The sequence below is a fragment of the Chelmon rostratus genome, chromosome 13 (genome assembly GCF_017976325.1).
Source record: "Chelmon rostratus isolate fCheRos1 chromosome 13, fCheRos1.pri, whole genome shotgun sequence".
Taxonomy (NCBI): Eukaryota; Metazoa; Chordata; class Actinopteri; order Chaetodontiformes; family Chaetodontidae; genus Chelmon; species Chelmon rostratus.
The window spans coordinates 15,585,653-15,606,831 of record NC_055670.1 but is presented as its reverse complement, the minus strand read 5'-3'; the positions used below and the strand labels follow the sequence as shown (position 1 = coordinate 15,606,831).

The window sequence follows — 21,179 nt, the reverse complement described above, 5'->3', positions numbered from 1 at the left end:
ATAAAATAGATGAGACAGAATTACCTGTTTTAAATGTGCCACCTACTAAACAACACAATGGTTTTGTCAAGGAGAACTCAAGGCTTTTTCTTTTTGCTGCATCACGTCACAGATTTATTCAGGTCAAGTCAAAAATACATTTTTATAGATATTTTCTATCCGTCTGCTACATGAAATAAACACAATCATCTGGGTGAATTATATACATTAATCACAAGGCCGTACACTGAGTAGGACGAGAAAAGAACCCAAACAAAGTTACTTAGTGCGGAAAGGGAGAGAGAAGGCGACGTGTACTCGGTGGTCAATGTACAGCATCCGCTACAGAAGGACCAGTGCTGAAAGCAAACAATCATGTTGTCAAGGCAGAGACAAGACTCGCAAATAAAAACTCGCTGGAAATCAACACACACTAGGCTGTAGCACACAGTATTCTGGTGGACACGTGACACCACACTCAAGAGTTAAAATGAACTGAAACATTCCTGTGTATCAGCAAGATGGATGACTTAGAAATTTAATATGTTTGTGAAGGGATTTAACATTAACATTAGTTACGAGAACAGAACAAACAAAACCTCTGTTTTTGGTAAATCATCTGCTGATGCTGATTGATCATTTCAGGTCATCGTGTCCTGTAAAAGGCTTGATGAGGAGTCAGATGGCAGTAAGATAGGAAAACGGTGATACACTTCAAATTATGTCATTTCAACCACCATCAGTGTGTTCTGTCCTGTCAGACTCAGGCAAACATTTCATGTGGTTTCACACAGGCACAGTATCCAGGTTTCTACCCTCTGTAGTTCACGTCTGACGGCCTCATTGTTGTCTTAATAGGTAGAGAGCTCGGAGAGTAAAGACAGATCAAATTTGTGCCATGAGGGTGGAAAACATTTGATCTTCTGTTCATGTCTTCATCCTGGCAAAAATCATTTAATGCTCTTTTCATAAACTGAAGTTCCAAAAGGTTTTTCAAAACCCGAATAATGAGTACATGGTGAAATACTGCATGCTGAAAACAAGAGCAGGAACTGCTCCAGGTGTGGTGGAGCAAATTCGTATTTACAGTGATGGCCAGACATACATGACTGCATTGTACCAGCGTGTCCTCATGAGTATTTGTTTCTGTGTGCCTGTCCTCGCTCTGTCCTCAGCTGCTGCAACTCACTGTGGCAGGGCTTTCAAGATGGCGTTCACCTCCTCGGCGACTGCTGTCAGCGCGAACTCAAACTGGTCCTGATGAGGGAGAGCAGGAGAGAGAGAGGCCAATGTTAGGGAAAGTAGTGTGAGGGGGATGGTTGGAGATCGGGCAGAGGGAGACAGTTGGATTAACAGAGCACAGAGTAATGGTACCTTGGTGCGGACCAGGCCGGGTCTCTGGTCTCTGATGTGTTCCAGTGAGGCTGCAATGTCGATCTCTTTCACTCCTAACAAACATGATAAATGAAAAGTCCACAATTCAGCACTATATGTATTATCACAATGCAAACAGACAATGTGGATTACAGAGACAACTGAGAAGATTTTTTATGCCATCCTTGAGATGTTAGCTTTACATATTACAGCTACTTTGTGGAACAACCCCCATAAATGATGCATGATGGTTCAAATGTCACTTAAGCAGAATTATTTCACTACATTGTAACTATAGCCCCCTCTGCTGTCCACAGTAGGTAACACATCAGTGTACACATTGAGCTCAAATGAACAAACTTTGACATAATTTCACCCTCAGCCCAAAATGTTGACCTTACAAAATGTTCCTTTGCTCTTTTGCTTATCTTGGATGGACTTCATGCCGAAATGTTTAAGTCGTGAATTAATGCCCTCTGTATGCATCTGTGTGTGTGACCTAGTTTCGGGGACACATTTCAGACTCGAGACCATTAAATTGGGGATGGCTGGTGAAACTGGGGACAAAAGTCATGTCCCCAATTAGAAAACAGATGATTTTTAGGTCACTGGTTAAGGTTAGGATTAGGCAAGTAGTGGTTATGGTAAATGTCCAGGCTAAAAGTGACCTAAATACATTTTTGTGTGTGTTTGTGACTCACCCTTTGCCATACGGTTCAGCACCATGTCAATGAGGATGTACGTGCCAGCCCTGCCAGTGCCATCACTGTGGGAGTGACAGAGACAGAGAGGAAACTGTGAATGTGAAGTGTTTCACCTCAATCTGCTCTCCAAACACATACTGGTCATATCGTATGTTTCCACAAATTATGGCACTTCACTCACTGGATTTTGTGTTTATGCCCTTACCTGCAGTGAACGATGATTGGGCAGGAACGACCTCTGTAACATTTATTCACCTTCCTGAAAAGCATGAACAAGGGACAGCAGAGATAGAAAGGAGAACAAAGAACAGAAAAAAGGCTTTATTGTAAATGATTCATTACAAACATTGAAATCGCGGCTAACCTTGATCACATATTCAGAGAATATACATAAGTGACCTGCTGTCAGTAATCCAGACATTAATAAATGCAGACACAACTATTAATGTCTCTTCTGCAGGAACTTGGTTGTGGTTAACTTAAAGGCAATGAGAAGAAAGCAGGAAGTGACAAAGCAGGAAGAAGGAAATATGGAAAGACCAACGTTAATGACATGAAAACAGTCAGATTAGGAATGAGATAAAGAGCATCAGGAGAGGATAAAATAGGAAATGTCTGAGGTGGTGGAGGGCAGCGAGATGGTGAAACAGGAAAGAATAGGTGGAGAGGAAGCCACAGATTCACTGTCCCTCTTGCAGTAGCCAGTCACACCTGCCAATGCTCATTTTTGTGACTATGCAACTGGAGCCAGAGTACTAGCTGCAAACCACAAAAATGACACTGGGAGATGTTAAAATACAAACCTATCAACCTGCACACTGGGAGAGAGGGAGAGAGACAGAGCTGAAGATGATGGGAGGGGTATGAAATGTGCAGCATTTCTCTGATTATAACTCCATGCAGAATGTCAGGGAAGATAGGAAACAGAGAAAATGGCGGATGTGATGATGATGATCGGGAGGGATTCAAACCCACTCATGTGCGAGGATAGCAACATTACATACTGAGCACCTGTTTGCTCCATTTTGTGTTTATTTATTCAAAACTACCGAATCTTGTGACACCTGTTGAAACCAAACCCCCCGTGGGGATAGCCCCGTGTGTGCGTGCATGTGTAACTGTGCAGTTTCTTACCTGCGGAAGTCGAGCAGTGGTCGCGTGGAGGTGGGGATGCCGTCAGCCGGCCAGCTCAGCAGGTGGAACTGAGTCAAGGTTCTTGTCTCCTGTGTCTGGACGTTCTTCAGGTAGAAGCTACGCACCAGGAAGTCCTTACACCAGATGTGCTCTGACACCAGGTTCACCTGACAAACGCAAAGAGGCAGAGAGGGAAAAAGGGAGAGGGGGGGGGGGGGTGGCAGGAAAATTATTTTTTAGTCTGTACGTGGAAGATGCAGTGTTTGAACCTGCAAAGTCAAGCTTCAAATTAGGAGATCACATGATACAAAACAACACCAATTATCCCAAAATAATTCAGTATGCATATCTAACAGACAAAAGTACTGTAGCATACACACACAAGATTTATCTAATTTTTTTCTTTGTTGAATAATCGTCTTTACGCTTTAATGAATACAGATGTGAGGAAACCAACCTTTGTTTGGCACCACGGGGACACAAAATCCAAGAGGTGGGGGTGGACATTTTGTATTTATTGCTTTTGTTACTGTGAAATTCTCATCTGAACCGTGCTGTAACACCTTATTGAGAGAATATGGAGATGTTTTTTTTTCTTTTTAACTCTCAGTGCTAATACACACCTCAGCTGCCCACCTGTCTGAGATGGGCTGCATTGGAGATGTGTTCGCTGCCAGTTCTGATGCTCAGTACACAAAGGTCCTGACGTTTTGTGTCAGATCGCAGCGAATGAGGTAAATAATGAGGGAGGCTGCAGGTGATCACTCAATAACATGAATGAAAGAAACTGGGACAAATTTTCATGTGGGCCAAATTTTTTTTTTTACATATGTGTTTTGAACACAACTACCAAGACAGCAGGTGTGATGCGGGCAAGCTTTACCTCTTACACTGAAGGTTTATTACTAGAACAGCATTATAAAAAGACACTGAGCCATATGTGAAATTAAAGGTTGAGAGTCACAACAGGAAATGAACCTCATAGATGTGGTAGAGTGACGAGCCCTCATCAGGCCAGTATCGCTCGCACTGTTTCTCTCCATCTTCCACCAGAGCCGTCATCATCACTATCACCGTGCAGCCGTTCTCCCACACCATCTGTGGGTTAGAGAGAACGAACACACACACGATGTATACACACACACGCACCTGGCTGTCACATTAAAATAAATCTGTTAGAAACGAGGCAGACTCTCTGCGGGTGGACGAACGGTCCAATGTGCCTACATCCTTTTAATTTGTCGATTATCAGCAAGTGAATCCACCACAGTGGCAGTGAGGGACAGAAAGAGAGGCAGAAAAACACAAACAACAGAGCGAGGATTGTACCGACCTGCCAAAAATCAGCGACAGTGTGAGCGAGTGGTCCCTGTGTGGCGATATACGCTGGCTGGCGAGGGTCATGGTCAAACTATGGGATGGAAATGAGAAGAAAAAGAGCAGAGTTTCTTCGGTTTTATTTATTATTTATGTAGTCTCATACAGTAATCTGGTTATAAGTATATGAGGCAGTCTTGTCCGTCTTTCTTTGGCCTCTACATAGTAACAACACTGTCAAGATTAACAAAAATATGTTGCTGAATTTGGATTGAATTTGATTGAGTTTTACAGTCTCTGTATTCTGATATAGAGGATGTGACTGTAAGACACATTCAAACAGCCAAAATATTTACAGTTCAGGTTATATTTTTTACTGAATCTTCACATTGTATCATGGGTTAAATCAGGATGTAAAAAACCATTAAGTACACAATCACACACTGTAAATGTTTTGGACCGTTTCAATTTTCATTCTTACAATGATGCTGGCGTTGATGTAGTCTTGTTTATTGGAGTTTACTTCAGACTTCAGCTTCACCCGAGAGTGATCGTCTGTAAAAGAAAACAGGTCTCAACAATAAGTCACTGAATAACTGAAAGAAATCATGGTCGTCTGTACGTTTCCCCATTTACCACTTACTATACAATTTTAGTTGAGTAGCAGTGAGCGTGTGAATGTGTTGTGCACTACGCAGGTTGACCAGTGATTGATGTGTGCTTGCAGCGGAGGAGGATAATACCATGTAGAGATATTATCAGCAAAATGTACATAAAGCATCAAAAGTAAAAGCACTAATTTTGCAGAAGGGCTCCTTTCACAGTGTTATATTCCTATAGAATGTTATCGTACTATTCTGACCAGAAGAGGATTTTAATGTTGGAATTTGTCAATGTGGACCCAATTTTAGATCTTTAGGATACTACAAAATTACTATTTAGTATTTATTATTTAGTAAATTAGTATTATAGTACTACATCATAGCACAGAAATATATCCTGTCTTTATGTAAAAAGTAACCAGCATCTGAAAGATATCTGAAATGTAACGTAATGGAGTAGAAGTATACAGTAAATTGATGAATACTCAATTAAAGTATGTCAAAATTGTACTTAAGTACAAGACTTGAGTAAATGTACTTAGTTACATTCTACCACTGTAAGCATGACATCTTGACAGATGGACAGAGATGACACATTGATGAACTAACATGGGAGCGACTCAGCGTGTCTGTTTTTGTCCATGTTTCCTGGTAGTTGAGCCACAGCCACTGAACTGGGATCAGCCTGGTAGGAGCACAAAGCCTCCCACTCCTTCTGAAGACGGTCCTTATTACGCAGGTGATCCTCCATATACGCCTGATGGAGAGATGAGAGTTGAGGAGGTTAATATATAATAATATATAATATATATCTGCTTAACAAGGAAACGGATGACTTGCTCGGCAGGATATTCCTGTGCTGCATCAGGAAGTAGATTTTCTCACCAGTATCATGTGACCAGTAGAGATGTCCATGTTAGACTGGGCTGGCTCTTCACTCCAGGACGGGGTGGAGCTGTGCGTGGAGGACGGGCTGTGCTGGGGGCCATCGCTGAACTGAGAGGAAACGCTGCTGACGCGGGATGTGTCCGTACCCCTCCGACCGCCAGCACCAGTGGCTATGGCGGACCCCGCCATGGTCCCGCCGCCCACACAGTCCTGGCGGCACAGGGAGGATTTGGACGCCATGTGCTGCCGACATAGCTCCTGAATGGAAGGGAAGGAAAGGTAGTAGTAGTTACTTAATTGATAAAAGGGATGCAACTGTGCATTAATATCGATTAATTGAATAATCAGTTATTGTATACACTGTGTACTAAATAAGGCATTCACTTCTACTGCACTTTAATTCAACTATTTCCAAAAAGTAGTCGAGTAGTCAATTAATCTTGTGAGGTATATCAAATTTTTTCGCCCAATAACATCAGTCTCAATCAATCAAAAAACGTCTCAAATAAATGAAATAGCGGAGCTCTCGATAGGCTCTGAGAGGCTGTTTACAAATGAGGCGTGATCTGATTGGACTGAACTCCCAGCAAGCTTGTCTGAGCTACAGTAACAATGCAACTGCTTTCTTGCAGGGATGGTGGGAGTGTTTCCTTCTCTTAATACCTTAAATTCTTTTTATTTAAACAGAATTGAAAAGGATTAGCTCCAGCAACAACTACCCCCAGCGCCCCCAGCTGCATATCTGCTGCTTTATTACTGCACTGTACTAAAACCACAAAACCAGAGTCTGAGCTAAGAGAAATTTCTTCATTATAACCAATATGCTCTGAATAACAAACGCAAATACACACATTTATTGCCTTTTTGACCGTGCATAATGTGGTTTAGCATCGAGACATTGCGATGTGAAAACAAACAAAGCAACAAAGCAGAAACTGGGAAATGATGGCCTTCCTCAGTCCTTAATCCACAGCCTTACCTGGTAGTCAAAGTGTGTTTCGGCTCCTCCCTCTGGCCCCAGGCCGAGCTTGCCATTGGCCACTTGCTGAGTGTAGTGCCTGAGACAAGCTACAGCCATGGCCAATACCAGCACGCCTCCTACGACTGCCATGGAAACAAGGGTGATGACTGTCCCACTGGAGCCCTCGGAAACCCTGGCTACCTGAGGGAGACCCCGTGCATCTGTCCTCTGGGAAAGAGATGTCGTAAGAGTGGCGAGTAAGATAAGGACAGGGGAGAGGGAACACAAAGAAAACACATTATTATCTCACATAAGTGGTACCTCCACTTGTTGACATGCACATCTCGCCTTTTGAGATTCATCCACCCAAGCTAAGCTACCGAGGGGGAATCTTCACTCACCACTGGAATTCAAAGGTCACGCGTTTTGTTTTGGCACACTTGTTTCTGTGTAGCTGAGCTGTGCTCAGTGAGAGGCTGACATTGACTTTTAAAGACAGAGGTCTGAGAGTATGAACCAGGAGCCAATTAAAAAGGCAGCAGAGGCTTCATGGAGATCAGTGATCTGTGGCCACAGTGTGTCATTCCACCTCATCCTCACCTGCTTTTCTATCCTTCACAACAGTTTTCATCTTTGCTGTCCAATGCAACAGAATTCAACTTAAAAACCTTGCACTTTTAATATCCACACGCACAAAATCATCAGACTCACTGGTCACTCTAAAAGTTACTCCAAAGAAAGAAATGCTTCTTCACCAATAAAGCAAATAAACAAAGCAGCCTCGAGACAACACACTTGCAGGCAGGATTTTGATCTGTTCTAAAAAGGACCATCAGAGGACACAAAAAACGTGGAGCCCCACTTACAAAACTGGTTTTGCTTTGTCTTAAATTTAATCATATGACCATTTAATGATGCCTAAAACTGCTACAACATCAACAACATTTAAAAAGCAAAAGAAACTGGCTCTTGATGTATCACTGATTTTGATAAAAACACTGAGATATAGTATTGTGTGTTGGTTCCTCACAGAAATAATGAGAAATAATGATTCTATAACTGGAACGCTATCATGTTGTTTGCTGATTCTGTTATCTCTGACTTTTTTGCATGGTACTTTTGTATGGTGAAGCTAGCAGCTATGCTTTCCCAAGCTTTATTATCACTACTTCTTATATGTATCTGTACACCCTTTTAGACCTGAAGTATCCCTCATTAATTCATGATACTTTTCTATTCTATTCTTTTTTGTTCACTTGTAATTTTAATTTTATTCAAATACTTAAATATAAAAATCATGCACTATTTTTTTCGGTATCTAAATTAACTGAATTAAGCGGAAAAAATACGATATGTCTAAAAGAATTAACCAGAATTGACAAGTACTGCTAATAAGAAAACACTATCACTATGGCTGATTTCTCTTGTCTCCGAGATTGCATCAGGACCATGCACACACACACGCACACACACACTGAATTCAATCAGCGTGTTATCCTGATATTCAGTCTAAATGGGCATTAATCCCTCATACACAAAATCTGAGATGCAGGTGGTGATTCTGAGGCCAGGATTCAGGCTGTTTGTGTGAACCGAAAGTAATGAGGTTAATGACACTTGTGACTGTTGCCATAGCACCTGGGATCTGGGAGCCACAGTAGGGGGGGAGGTGGATGAGATGAGGCACCATGGCAACAAGTGAAATACTGGTTGTTATGAGGTGTCGCCTTGCTGATTCGTCCTGGCCACTTGCCCTCCAGGTGGAACACACTCACAGGGGTTTACACACACAGACGAACACGCACACACACACGCACTGTGCTTCATCACGTGCTGTACAGTGCTCGTGCTCATAAAGCCATTTTTCTTACAAAAAGTTGAGCTAATGCACTGACTGATTTTGATGCTGTGATATAAAATTATTAGGTTGAGTCACTAAAAGCTGTGTATCAAACTTAGATATACACACATTTTTGGAGATGCATTAACATTGTATGCTACTCCTTGTAATATATATTTATATAACCATTTTATTTAGGATTGCATGTGCCCTGTCCACATGTTTACCCTAGAAGATACAGAATCAAGCCTCTCTATAGCAGCAAAAGACAGCCACGCATAAAGTAATCCCACGAGAGACAGATCCATAGAAAAAGCACGGTAAAGAGATGTTGAGGGCCACAATGTGAAAACAGTCGGGAAGGCTGATAATCTGTCAAGATAGAGTCTATGACTGAATAGATTTAAGTGAAAATGGTAAAGAATACTGAGCAGAGATTATATCTCAGTTGCCTTGACAACTGCTCCATATGTCACTGATAGGAGTTACGTAGGAAATTTTCCACAGAGGCTAAGTGTGTATCGTGTGTGTGTGTGTATCAAGTACCTCTCCCACGCCAGTCTGTACAATCTTCAGGCCTGTCTCAGACTCCAGGAAGTTCTTTTCAGAGACTGTTGGAGTGAAACAACAACAAACATTCGCTGAAACGTTGTGTGAGGAAAAATTGTGAGAGACAGCGCAATGCACCCACATATATCTTGCTTCGTGCGTGCGTGTTTTTGAGCCTCACCAGCTTTAGCAGCCACCTCTGCAGCCGTCATGTTGTGTTCATTCTGGCGGACACGGAACGTCAGCGCAGGACCCACCACACTGGCAACACAAAGCCACAGGGACACACACACACACACACACACACACAGCTTAGAGAGAAGTAGTAAAATTTACAACTCTCTCGTGCACTGACACACACATAATGGCGGTGTTACCTGATGTTGATGAAGCTGCTGGTTGTCAGGTGTATCTTATCAGCCAGCAGATCCAACAGCTTCACTCCATCATACAAACTCAGAGGACTATAAAAGAAAAACATCATTACCCTCTTTGTGAACAACAAATGTCCTACTCGCTGCTCTTTATTGGCATTTTAGTGACGTCATGCCAGCCTTTGGCATGATGGCATTTGTTCAACACACTCAGAGTGAAGCAGATCTTTCCTGAGAATAATTATTGATGGGCTTCATGTCTTAGCAGATTATTTGTCATAAACAGAGGAGCTGAGAGCTGAATTTGATCCAGTGCTGACCTCCGGTTGGTGACAATGTACCCATACTCCTCCTTGGCTCCTGTACCCTCAACCAGTGGCAGTCCTTGCTCCTTCAAGTCTTGTCCGGCTTCAGCAGGAGCGGCCTGCGGAGGCTGGGACGCAGACGCGGAGAGGCTGGCGCTCTTGGCCGGGGGTGTGGCTGGGACTGAGGCAGAGGAGGGGGCAGGAGGGGCACCGGGGGGGCTGGGAACAGGGGCAGGCTTCTCAGGCTTACGGGACACACTGTCTGTTTTTAACAGCTGCATCTACATGGTGATAGAAAATGATAGAAAACCTGTCAGTGATAGAAGGTGTATGATTGCTGCTTGTGAACACTGAGGACAGTGGATGCTGACATACCTCCTTGAGGGTGATGAGGTCTTTCTCAGTTGGATCTGTGGTAAGAGAGACAAACTGATGTTTTTAAACAAATACCACAGAAGCACACAATTCAATTTCAGCATTTACTCAAGTGTCAGCTATTACGATACTCTGTTTATCTGATATTTCTAAGATTTTATTGTATGCACCATCGTAAAAAGATCAAAACTTGCCTTATTGGCACAAAATGGCTGATAGAATAGAATCATAAAGATATAATAATCATTTTAAAAGGCAGTAGGCTGCAGATTTTAATCTCTTATCCTTCATATATACAGATATAATGCAGATGTTGAAGCTTCATATTGTAGCTTCATAATCACACTTTTAATTTTAAACAAGAAGCAGGGCATTCAAGACAAATCCTCCCCTTTATACCTGAGAAAAGCTTGTACCAATACAGGGATTTCGTTTTGTTTGAGTAATCTGAGCAGAACACAGGTGACTGTACCTGTCTTGTCTTGGGTCTGCACAAGCTGCAGAATGAGGGCTAGCTTGTAGAGCTGCTCTTGACTGAGCTCTCTGGGGTCAACTCCGTATCTCTGCAAGACTGCTGACATCCTCTGGAGAAGGCCATCTAGCACAGGGTAGCAGAGTTAGCATTATCTTTGCACTGATGTTCTGAAATAGCATACATCGGTCGGTGTAAGACATGATCTAAACATTTTCCTCACCATTTCCATTTCCAGACAGAGTGCTGAAGTCCTGAGGAACTTTTTTATTCTGCAGCTGTGGCTGTTGTCTGCCAGCAGTACCTAGTCTCTCCTCCAGGGTGTAGTCTTCCACATAGTCCACTGGCATCTCCAGTTCGAAGTCCTCATAATAAGGCAGACCTGCAGAATAGGTTATGATGATACAGATGATACAATTGTTTGGTTATAATCCATTCAATTCTTTAAAGGTCCAGTGTGTTGCATTTAGTGGCATCTAGTGGTGAAGTAGCAGATTGCAACCAACTGAATACCACTCACCTCACCATCCTCTATGGTCCCCTCATTCCAACAAAAACATAACAATTCTTATTTTCAGGTGATCAAACACTAATGAAAACACACTTATCAATACTATATTCCATTTCTGCCAATAGATGCCCTAAATCGTACACACTAGACCTTTAAAAAATAGCTTAGTAAAAGCCTCTTTGACACAATGTTTTTGACCACACAAAAAGTTGAGAGTATTTTTATCATATTATCCTGTCTGATATTAATTTTGGAAATTTGAAAACCCCGCTCACCTGCAGGAGCCATGGAAGCAGCCCCTCGGTGGCGATAAGAAGGCTGTGCGGATGCTAGGTAGAGAGACAAGGCTTCCTGTAGCAGCTGCCTGTCACGCTCTCGCTCTCTCTGATTGGCCTGGGACCTCGAAGAGGGGCGGACGTAGCCGCCTCCTGCCCCGATGAGTGATCTCTCTACATCATCTTGGTACCGATGCTGGAATTAGAAGATATTGGGCTGATTTAGTACTGTGTGCATACATAAGTGTGACATTTAAGATTTTATTTTGATTTTTTTCATATAACTTGTAATCGGTTGTGTTTTCTCTTTAATAAAGGTTTCTGATGTATTTACCACTACTGTAATGTTCTATAACCCGGATTCCAAAAAAGCTGGGATGCTGTGTGACAAATAAAACAAAATGTGATCATCAAAACAAAATGAGATCACTGAATACTCTGCAAACTTGGGGATACTTAAATCTAGAATAATAAATAAATAAATAAATCTAGATTGTGATATACCAGTGATATATGAGTTGGGATTTGGGTGAATTATTGTTTTGTTTATGCCTGGGGCTGGTTTTGTGGTTGACACACACCTGTTTTTGGACGATAATGATGTGTGTGTGTGTATGTGTACCTGGTGGTATGAGTACGGGTCCATGGAAGCAGTCTGCATGCGTAGTGGGGACTGAGGAGGCTCAACAATCATGTAGTCCACATAGTTGCCACCACTAGGTGTGGACCCTGATTTAGGACTGTGGTGGTGGGGGATGTGCTGTTTGGACCTGGCAACCCAGAGAGAAACAAAGAGAGGATTAGAACACATACTGAAGGGTTGAAAAGAGGGAAGGATAAAGGAATAGGTCCAAAGGGAAATAAATGGTGACTCAGGGTGAAATATCACTCTAACTGCAGGGTACTCACTGAGATGAATGAGAAGAGGAGGAAGAGGAGTTCGGCTTAGAGGGCTGAGTGGTGTGGGGAACTCTCTTCAGCTCCTTTGACAAAATATATTGTGTGATGTCATCTTGCCAGGAAAGACCTACACACACGCACGCACGCACGCACGCACACACACACACACACACACACACACACACACACACACACACACACACACACACACACACACACACACACAGCAATTAAAAAAAGCCACAGACGCTGGGAATGAGAGTGTAAGACAGAGGCATGAGGAAGAAAACACTCTCTAAAATCAATACTGCTTCTTATAGGTTGTGTTGAAGTGCTCGTATTATGAATGCATTTCTGCCTGTATTCACTAGTTCAGCACAATGGTTACTAGTTAAGGACATGACCAAAAGAACTTCTATATGACTGTATAGGTACTCATATTCATACATCACATACATCACATTCATTTAACATTTTTAGCAATGCCAACATAATAATAATAATAATAATAATAATAATAATAATAATAATAATAATAATAATAATAATGTGTGCAAGTGCACATGCTGATGTTAGCATTTAGCAAAAAAGTACCCTCATAGCAGAGCTGCTAGCAGGCCTATGGACCATGCTACATGCTAGCATGGGCTACAGTTAGCTTGTAGACCATTCTAGCAGACTGCAATTTAAATTCTAGGGAAGGCAAATTTAATAAAACAGCTAAAATGATTCACACTGTCAAAATCTTTGACATTTAATGACTTAAAATCAAAGAGCTACTCACTCATAACAGTTTTAGCTGTGTAATGAATGCTAATGATAATGCTTGCTCACCTTGTAGCATGAGCTGTTTCAGGACTTCCTGCATCCTCTTCAGCACAGGAACAGACACCTGGTACTGGACCTGGTCTTGCTTGGAGCTACGACATTGGCCAAATAGCCCGTCTGGAATGAACACACGCAGAACCGTAAACATTTTTAACCCTTATGTTGCTGAGATAGTTTCATTTTTATCGTCCAGCAGACAATAAGTTTTGACGTGCCACAGAAGGAAAGCACAGGTGTAAATAATACAACTAATGGCTGAATTTGGTTCAGCTGCCCCTGTTTATTGGGACACTTGAATAGATCTGAGCCATTATTAATGTTATTAGTAACATATGTGCTTTCTCTACGACGACAAATCAAAGTGCCCTCAGTAAAAGAGGCCTGTAGAAACGACAGTCTGTGAGAAACTTAATGAGGCACCAATTAAAGCTTTTATTTTCTTTGATTTTTTTGCTAAATCTGTATTCATTTTACCACAAAAATTCCAATGAGCTGCCCTTGAGGTACAGTACAGTACTTTGTAATAGCCGTAATTCTCATGGTAGCCCACGCCACACTAGCCCACAGCAGTGAGTCACAGTTCTGAAGTGCAGCCCACACACTTATACTGCTTGTCACAATTCTTTTGATGAGGTTCTGCCACCATCACTGTGTGCTTTACAAAAATGTTCCTTTGAAATAGTTGCCAGCCTGCAGGCGGCCTCATGGCAACAGAAGTAATAATAGGACTTGCTCAGTATTACTTACTTACTCCTCTCATGTCACAAATTAATCCAGTTTTTTAACATCTACACTTCTGCACATTATGTCAACCTCAGTGCACAGGATATCATACATCCACCCTGTGGCCAGAAACGAGCTGATGCATCATTCTAAGCTTCACATGATCAGCTCTTGCTGTAGGCTTACATCAATGCATTGAGGTCTACCAGTGTTCATCCCTTCAGCATCAGACAGGAAAGGGTCAGGACCACCACAAAGTCTATCATCGTGGGCCACAAAATCACATTATTACGGCCTGTCTTTTCACTTTGAAATCTCTGAAAGCGGAGCTATTTCTCAAGAAAAAGGCAGTCAGACTGCGATGTGATGGGAATAAAGATAAAGCCGAGCAGACAGTTAGTATTATCTGGCGCACTGATGAGTCACCGCAGTCTTTCACTACACCGGCTAAATCTCACAACCCAACCTGCCACAGCGGAACGGTGAACTGGTAACAGATTAGTGAGGATTAATGTGTTTATATAGCCACAAACACTATAGAAAGCAGTTCACCTTATTCTTCACCACTCCATGTATTGAAGACTGAGTAGACTGACATGTTTTATGAGTGATACGTTTTGCACAGTTAACTTCTTATAGGTGGGTGGGTGTACAATCAAGTAAATGCGTTAGCCTTGTGTTGGTGCTATTATATATAAGATGATCCTTAGTCTGACAATAAATACTGAATATTGACAAGGGATGCAGAGAGATACAGAAAGATATAGATACAAACTTGTGACATACGTATGTTCCCATAATCAAATTACTGATATTGATGATGTGATAAGACACAGGATACTTTATCCTAGCAGTGAATTACACTGATAGAGATGACTGATACAGCAGCTTTTATTCCTGGTGGTGAACTGACTGATGACAGAGAGAGAGAGAAGGGCCATGGGGGGGAGGAATGGAAGATGAATGGGGGAGAAGACAGCAAACTGCACGGCTTGATTGGATTGGGACTATTTCTAGAGCTGGGGTTATTTTTGTCGATATGATTTTTTTTTGCAGGGCGCCTACAATAGCATTTTGCGCTGGAGAGGGGAAGCTTTTAAATGTATAAAAAAATAAAAAAATGCAACGTTTGGCTCAAATGATATCATTTAAAGCGACCTGAACACATCTATCCTGCTGCAGGGCAGCTTTGATCCTCTGTGTTTCAAATCCTCCGGTTTTTGTGGCAAAATCAAAAGATAGAACAGAGTTTGCAGCATAAATGATTTTAATATCCAAGGCAAGGAATCATCCAGTGTTTTGAACACGTGTCTAAGCACAAGCACTCTGATGATCTCACAGCCTCGCTCACTAAAATCTGCATGTGCTGCTGTGGCAAATCACGACAGACCCACCAAATCTTCCCCTGTGAGCCTGCTGTTCATCGACCTGGTAAACACCGAGTCAGCGCCTCAAGGATCAGCAGGTTGACAAGATCAGGGTGCTACACCTGTGCACACAGAACTCAGGTGACAGTGCATGACCTTGTTCTGTTTCGCAGGCTCGACACACTTAGGGGGGGAGATGCCTGCTGCAACAACATCAACATGAACACAAGCCAAGGTCAGAGCCTGGCCAACCCCACACAGTCCCACAAACCTCCACCTCTGTCTTAAAGAAGGATGAGAATAGGGGAGGACCCCTCTGGCCAACACCTGCACACTCCGCTACTCCTACCAAATGCATAGAGGCTGTGAGTGATGAACTGCAAACCCTCTAATCTGCCTGGCAGAGGGCCGGCCACACATCCTGTCACAGACCCAAATGAACAACTGCTGCGAGGACCTAAAAGATGCTGCGCAGTCCACACCAAGGCACACAGGACACAATTGATCTTCCCTATCGCCAGTGGCAGGCAGCAGGCCGGCAGAAAGAAAAGGAACTTTAACTACAAGAAACCTTGAAGTTGGGAAATTGGCTGCAGCGACAGAGGGCTGAGCTGTGCAGCAAGCAGACGTCATTAGAAATGTTAGACCAATTATTCCACAAAGGTCGATTGTGGATCCTTGCAGGAGGCTGTAAAAAAGAAAAATCCGGCATCTCTGTCATTAGTGTTGAAGAAGCAGAAATTACTTTTCTAAATGGCATAATTTTGTTCAGTTCACTTCAAAGATACTTTCATTTTTTTTAAGCTAAGCTAGATGTAGCCCTTTTTTTTTGGCAGAGGCACGGCCGCCTCCTGTAACGGATCCCTCGCTACATCACTCAACACGGAGGGATGAAAGTGATCCTGCTTCTGCTACGTCAGCGAACAACAGCCTGCTTCAAAAAAGTTAAAGTAACACAGCGATAGGATGAATACTTGAGATATGATTACTGCATTCACACATCTGAAAACATAAACAAAGTGAAACATTAACAATGACTGCCATATATTCTCAACATAGCATGTTCACATTATCTGTGACAGGGCTTTTTAGATCATTTAGCAAATATGCTGCCAGTATTAGAATATTTAAGAGCATCTTTGATTCCCAGAATGTCAAATGTTTCATCCAGCAGGTGAAAACATGAATTTACAGTCAGTTTACAGTGATGCATGGTAGAGGTCAATACTTGGTTCAAGTGGATTACACTGAACACTGACAGATGTGAGTCATTTGGACGAGATGGTGTTGCTTCAGTTACCTCTGAGACCGCTTTATCTAAACTAAACAGTTATTCCTTATGTGACACCTACATGTGTCTATGGAAACTGTGCTCTCTGTGCCCTTTTATTTTTACGTTCCACAGGCAAAGAAATCAGGTCACTTAGTGTTTGTTTGTGTCTAACAAACACGCAGATTTACACAGTTTACAGCTCATTTTGCTTTTCAGCTTCTTGACGAAACAGACACAGCTCATTTCAACCAATCAGACTGAAAACCTTGGAGCAGTCGTAACACTGTGTATTATTTCCCCGTGCCCTCAGACCCTCAGATGTGCATAAATAAAGCCCTGCGTCTGCTCCTGAGCTGCAAGTGTGCCGATCCATTTTGTATTCAGTCCGATGGCTGTGCGTGTGTGCGTAAGTGCTATTTCCACAGAGAAGTGCGTAAGTGTGTGTCAGTGACTCATCGCTGTATTAGCACAACAACTGTGGGGGTGTCGACCTCACCGTGATGTCAGTGTTGCCATGGAGACAGTGGGGTGGAGGAGGGGCTTAGATAAAGACGAGGAGAGGGAGAGGGGAAGGTGAGCGAGAGAGATAGACTCATGGGGTTGAGAGAGGAAAAATCCTTGACTTGTGTTTGTATATTTTCATACACAGTCTTTGTCTCGGCATGCTTCCAATGATATAGTGTGTGTGTTTGTGTGTGTGTGTGTCCAGCTGCAGGGTTAATAATTAATACGCCGTAGTGGTACAGAAAGGATTAACAACTTTCTCTATCGTAAAAGTTTAACGTTCAAGTTCAAGAGAGAGATTGTTTGATTGAATATGTGGGTGTTTGATGGTATACGTATGTGTGTGTGTGCGTGTGTGAGTATGTGTTGTACTCACCATCTGAGCAGAACTGATCCCTCATGCACAGTTTTCTCTCAAACATGCAGCCTGGAGTAGAAAGACAAAGAGAGGGCTCACAGGTACTCAAAGTAAAGTCTTTTGAGCGAAAGCTTTAAGTCACATTTAGGGGACTGAAAGGAGAACACAACACGGTGATCTTAGCACCCACAACCTTCATCCTGTCTTTCCTATTTAAATGCTACCATTGTCAAAGTCAACCTACACTTATCACTTATGCACTTAGCATTTCTAAAGCCTTTTGTATAATTGCACGAGGACATTTTAAAAGCCCCCTCACCCCAAGTGGAGTCGCTCATTAGCATAAACCCTGGCACTTTTCAAAAAGCCTGAAATACAAAGTCATCTTATTTTCATGTGGACAATTTCTCTGCAGACAAAATGTACTACAGGTTGAAACGGCTGTCGGCGGTTCTACAAGCATTTTTTCTTTGGCTAAATTTGCAATCAAACGGGGCACAAATACAGTGTTGTCACCAGTGTTTTCGGTCATTGCTTTGTGATTCATTTTAAGCTGCTGCACTGCCTCTTGTTTTAAGGTGGTGCGTACAACCTTGGAGGGGATGGCAATGTGGGAAGGAGCAGGTGGCTGGTGATAGATAGGAAGGTAACACACACGCAGCAGAATATGCATGGATTATTCTGCCTGTCTGTCTTTCTCACGCTGCAGCTTGTGAATAAACGGCATGCGATCTGCGTGTGCGTGAGGATACAACAGACGTATCTCAACTTAAATGCCAAAGACGGCAGGTGAGAAGCTGGTGTGGCAGAATGAATGGATGTGTGAACTGAATGAAACAAACTTGGACAGAGAAGACTTGAGTGACGCAGTGCCTGGCAGCAGTTTCAGTGACTCACCTCTACTGTTTATGAGGAGGAATACACACACTGTACACACACATACAGTGCAAGTGTCTTCTATTTGCTTCTTCAAACTTTTCACTTTCAAACCTGACACTTCATGCTCATTATCCCAGAGGTCTGGGCTCTCTGCTCTGTGGAAGGTCAACTGAACTTTCAGGTGTAGCTGAAACAAGCTACAGCAAAAACACATATGCTTATTACTGCACTGGGGCCCAGCCAAGAGGCGTCTGAGTAACTGTAACACACAGGTGTTCGCTGACACGCACATCGCCGCAATGTTGCCAAGACATTATGCGTAAATGCCAGTGCTAGTCACCAAAACACTGATTGGTTGTCCAGGGAAGGACATCTGGTAGTGTTGGGCCAACATTAGCGACATGGAGCTAAAACAAAGAAACAAATAGCAAAAACCCATTATTTCTAATTCATTTTCTAGGGTTTAACGCTTGTTTCCATTTTGATCAAGCTGCGCACTCTGTGTTCGGTAAATACAAGTTCTGCATGTTTTGAGAGCAGCAGAAAGTGTTCAGATGTTCTCACGCTCGAATGGTAAAACTCAGTGGCAACTGGAATAAGTGGCAACAGCTACAACAATAATTATTTTTATGAGAATGACGATCTTTATTTGGAATGTGCACCATAATATGGTACAATATCACAAAGGTTCCAGTAAATCTCACAACGCTGGCAGCAGATTTAGGAGAAACCTGACCTATCACACAGTGTTTGTCATAGCAACAGGACATCCGCCCTTAGGGAAACGGCCGGCTGCAGAGACGTCAGCTTTAACATCATACCGAGTGTGTGTGACGATGGCCAGTCGGACATATGGATGGATGGATAATCAAATGAACAGATGGGTGGATGCTCGAGTGAGAGGACAGAGCCTGAAACAAAGAGGTGTGAAGGGATAAACTGACAAAGGGAAGCAACAGTGGTTACTGGTTTCTCTCCATGGTGCTGAAATCTCAGGCACATGCAGGACGGCTTCCCACTGCGCTGCCCGTTGTTCATTGTTAGGATGCTTTGATGCTGCTGTAATTTCTCAATGATTCATGATGTTTAATGGCAAACTGTACAAAAACAACAGTATTTTCCCAACATTTTATGTTTATTTTGTGCTGTTTTTATAGATTTTTTTTATAAACTGCAACTGTATTATAGTTCTGCAGGGTTGATCTGCTTCAGATGTCCAAAATAAACTGTAATCTATTGTTTCTAAGGTGCTTGACGCATCATGTTTGGGTTGTTGCACTTACACGATAAAGCAAAGCACACAAAAAATCGCTGGAATAATTAAAATGACTTAATATGTGCAGGATGCATTGGAGAAAATGGGGCTGGCTACTGATGGAACAAAGTCATACTCTTTTGTGGGAGAGAATAACATTTGGCCTCTCAACCTCAGTCTGACTGACTACTGATTAAATTCACTCCATCCTTCACAAATCTCCACCTGCACACATCAGACAAACAGGTTTTTTCTTTAAATGTCTGACTGCAACAAAAACCTCGGGGATGGAACAGGGGATGTATCAAGTCACTTGTTGCATCATTGTATCAATGACTAATGATGCCAGTTCAATACATCAATCCACAGAAAAGAAAAATAATTAGATCTCTTCATCTTTAAGCAGTAATCAATACGAACCAGTCCAGCTGAAACGACTGTTCCTGCCATTGTTAAAAATATTAATGCGACAGTAACTATTGCTGTGAAAAATACATTTTTATAATGCAGGAAATCATTCAACTTGTTTTCTTTAGGTTTTAATTCAATATAGATAATTTTCAACCCACAGAAAAAAAATCTCTGATGAAACAGTATTTCCTGCTCAGTGGAATCAGTTTTTGTTATCATGTAAATTGGGCCGTAACTATTTTCCTCTCTTATTTCATATTTAAAACATAATTCCGCCCTAAATAATACTGCAAATAATATTATAAGGGGTGTTGGTGGCGTGACATGGGTCATAAAAATCTTCAGTGGGCTCAGCTTTTATCTGCCCTGTCACTCTTTGCATCCTCCATCTCTCCTCTGCCTCAGTGTCATCTCAGTTGACTCCACATTTATCTACTCAGAGCCCATTTTCCTGCGTCAAATAAGTCACAACTCATTTCAGTTCATCTTGGAAGAATGAAACAGAAGTACAGCCTACCTTTATCTGCATAAATAAAGACAGATATCCCTATAATGGAGTCTCTGCTGGAGTATTATGAGAATGATAGCGATGCTACAGGGGATCCTCCAGCCGGATGAGATGACCATTAAGTCATTTGCTACTTAGACACAGCATGTACCTATGGGGATATTATATGAATATAAGGACCGGATCTTCATCATTATCATCATCATCATTATCATCTTCTTCTTACCGTATTTGTCTGAGATTCCTGGCTGGCACAGCACGGTTACCAGGAGGAGAGCTCGCCATAGCTGGAAGTGTTGCATGATCCTCTGATGCCTCACAGCAGCGGAGGAGATGCAGACGGAGAGAGAAAGACGCGGGGCTCCCTTCGCTTCGGTCCCTCTCTTTAAATCCCCATCATGTTAAAACGCCCGTGTGGACAGCTCACATCGCACCCGAAGAGCTCATGTGACGGCAAAGTATAAATAAATGGGCAGCAAAAAAAAAAAAAAAAAAAAGTAATTTCTCACGGCG

At 42.4% G+C, this 21,179-nt stretch overlaps 1 protein-coding gene across 1 annotated transcript; it reads right to left on the bottom strand.

The window, feature by feature from the left end:
- Positions 1 to 243: 243 nt before the first annotated feature.
- ptprna (protein tyrosine phosphatase receptor type Na) lies at positions 244 to 20,968 on the bottom strand. The gene is made up of 24 exons (XM_041951075.1): positions 20,893 to 20,968; positions 17,632 to 17,682; positions 13,395 to 13,505; positions 12,570 to 12,687; positions 12,240 to 12,400; positions 11,661 to 11,810; positions 11,098 to 11,256; positions 10,875 to 11,000; positions 10,403 to 10,437; positions 10,043 to 10,308; positions 9,726 to 9,812; positions 9,530 to 9,609; positions 9,346 to 9,410; positions 6,978 to 7,187; positions 5,996 to 6,256; positions 5,720 to 5,867; positions 4,990 to 5,063; positions 4,525 to 4,602; positions 4,170 to 4,289; positions 3,192 to 3,358; positions 2,263 to 2,316; positions 2,055 to 2,119; positions 1,354 to 1,427; positions 244 to 1,236 (listed from the first exon to the last, which is right to left on the bottom strand). Exons 1-24 carry the CDS (start codon positions 20,966 to 20,968, stop codon positions 1,165 to 1,167), a joined length of 2,808 nt encoding a protein of 935 aa, XP_041807009.1. The 3' UTR covers positions 244 to 1,164.
- Between the last annotated feature and the right edge of the window lie 211 nt (positions 20,969 to 21,179).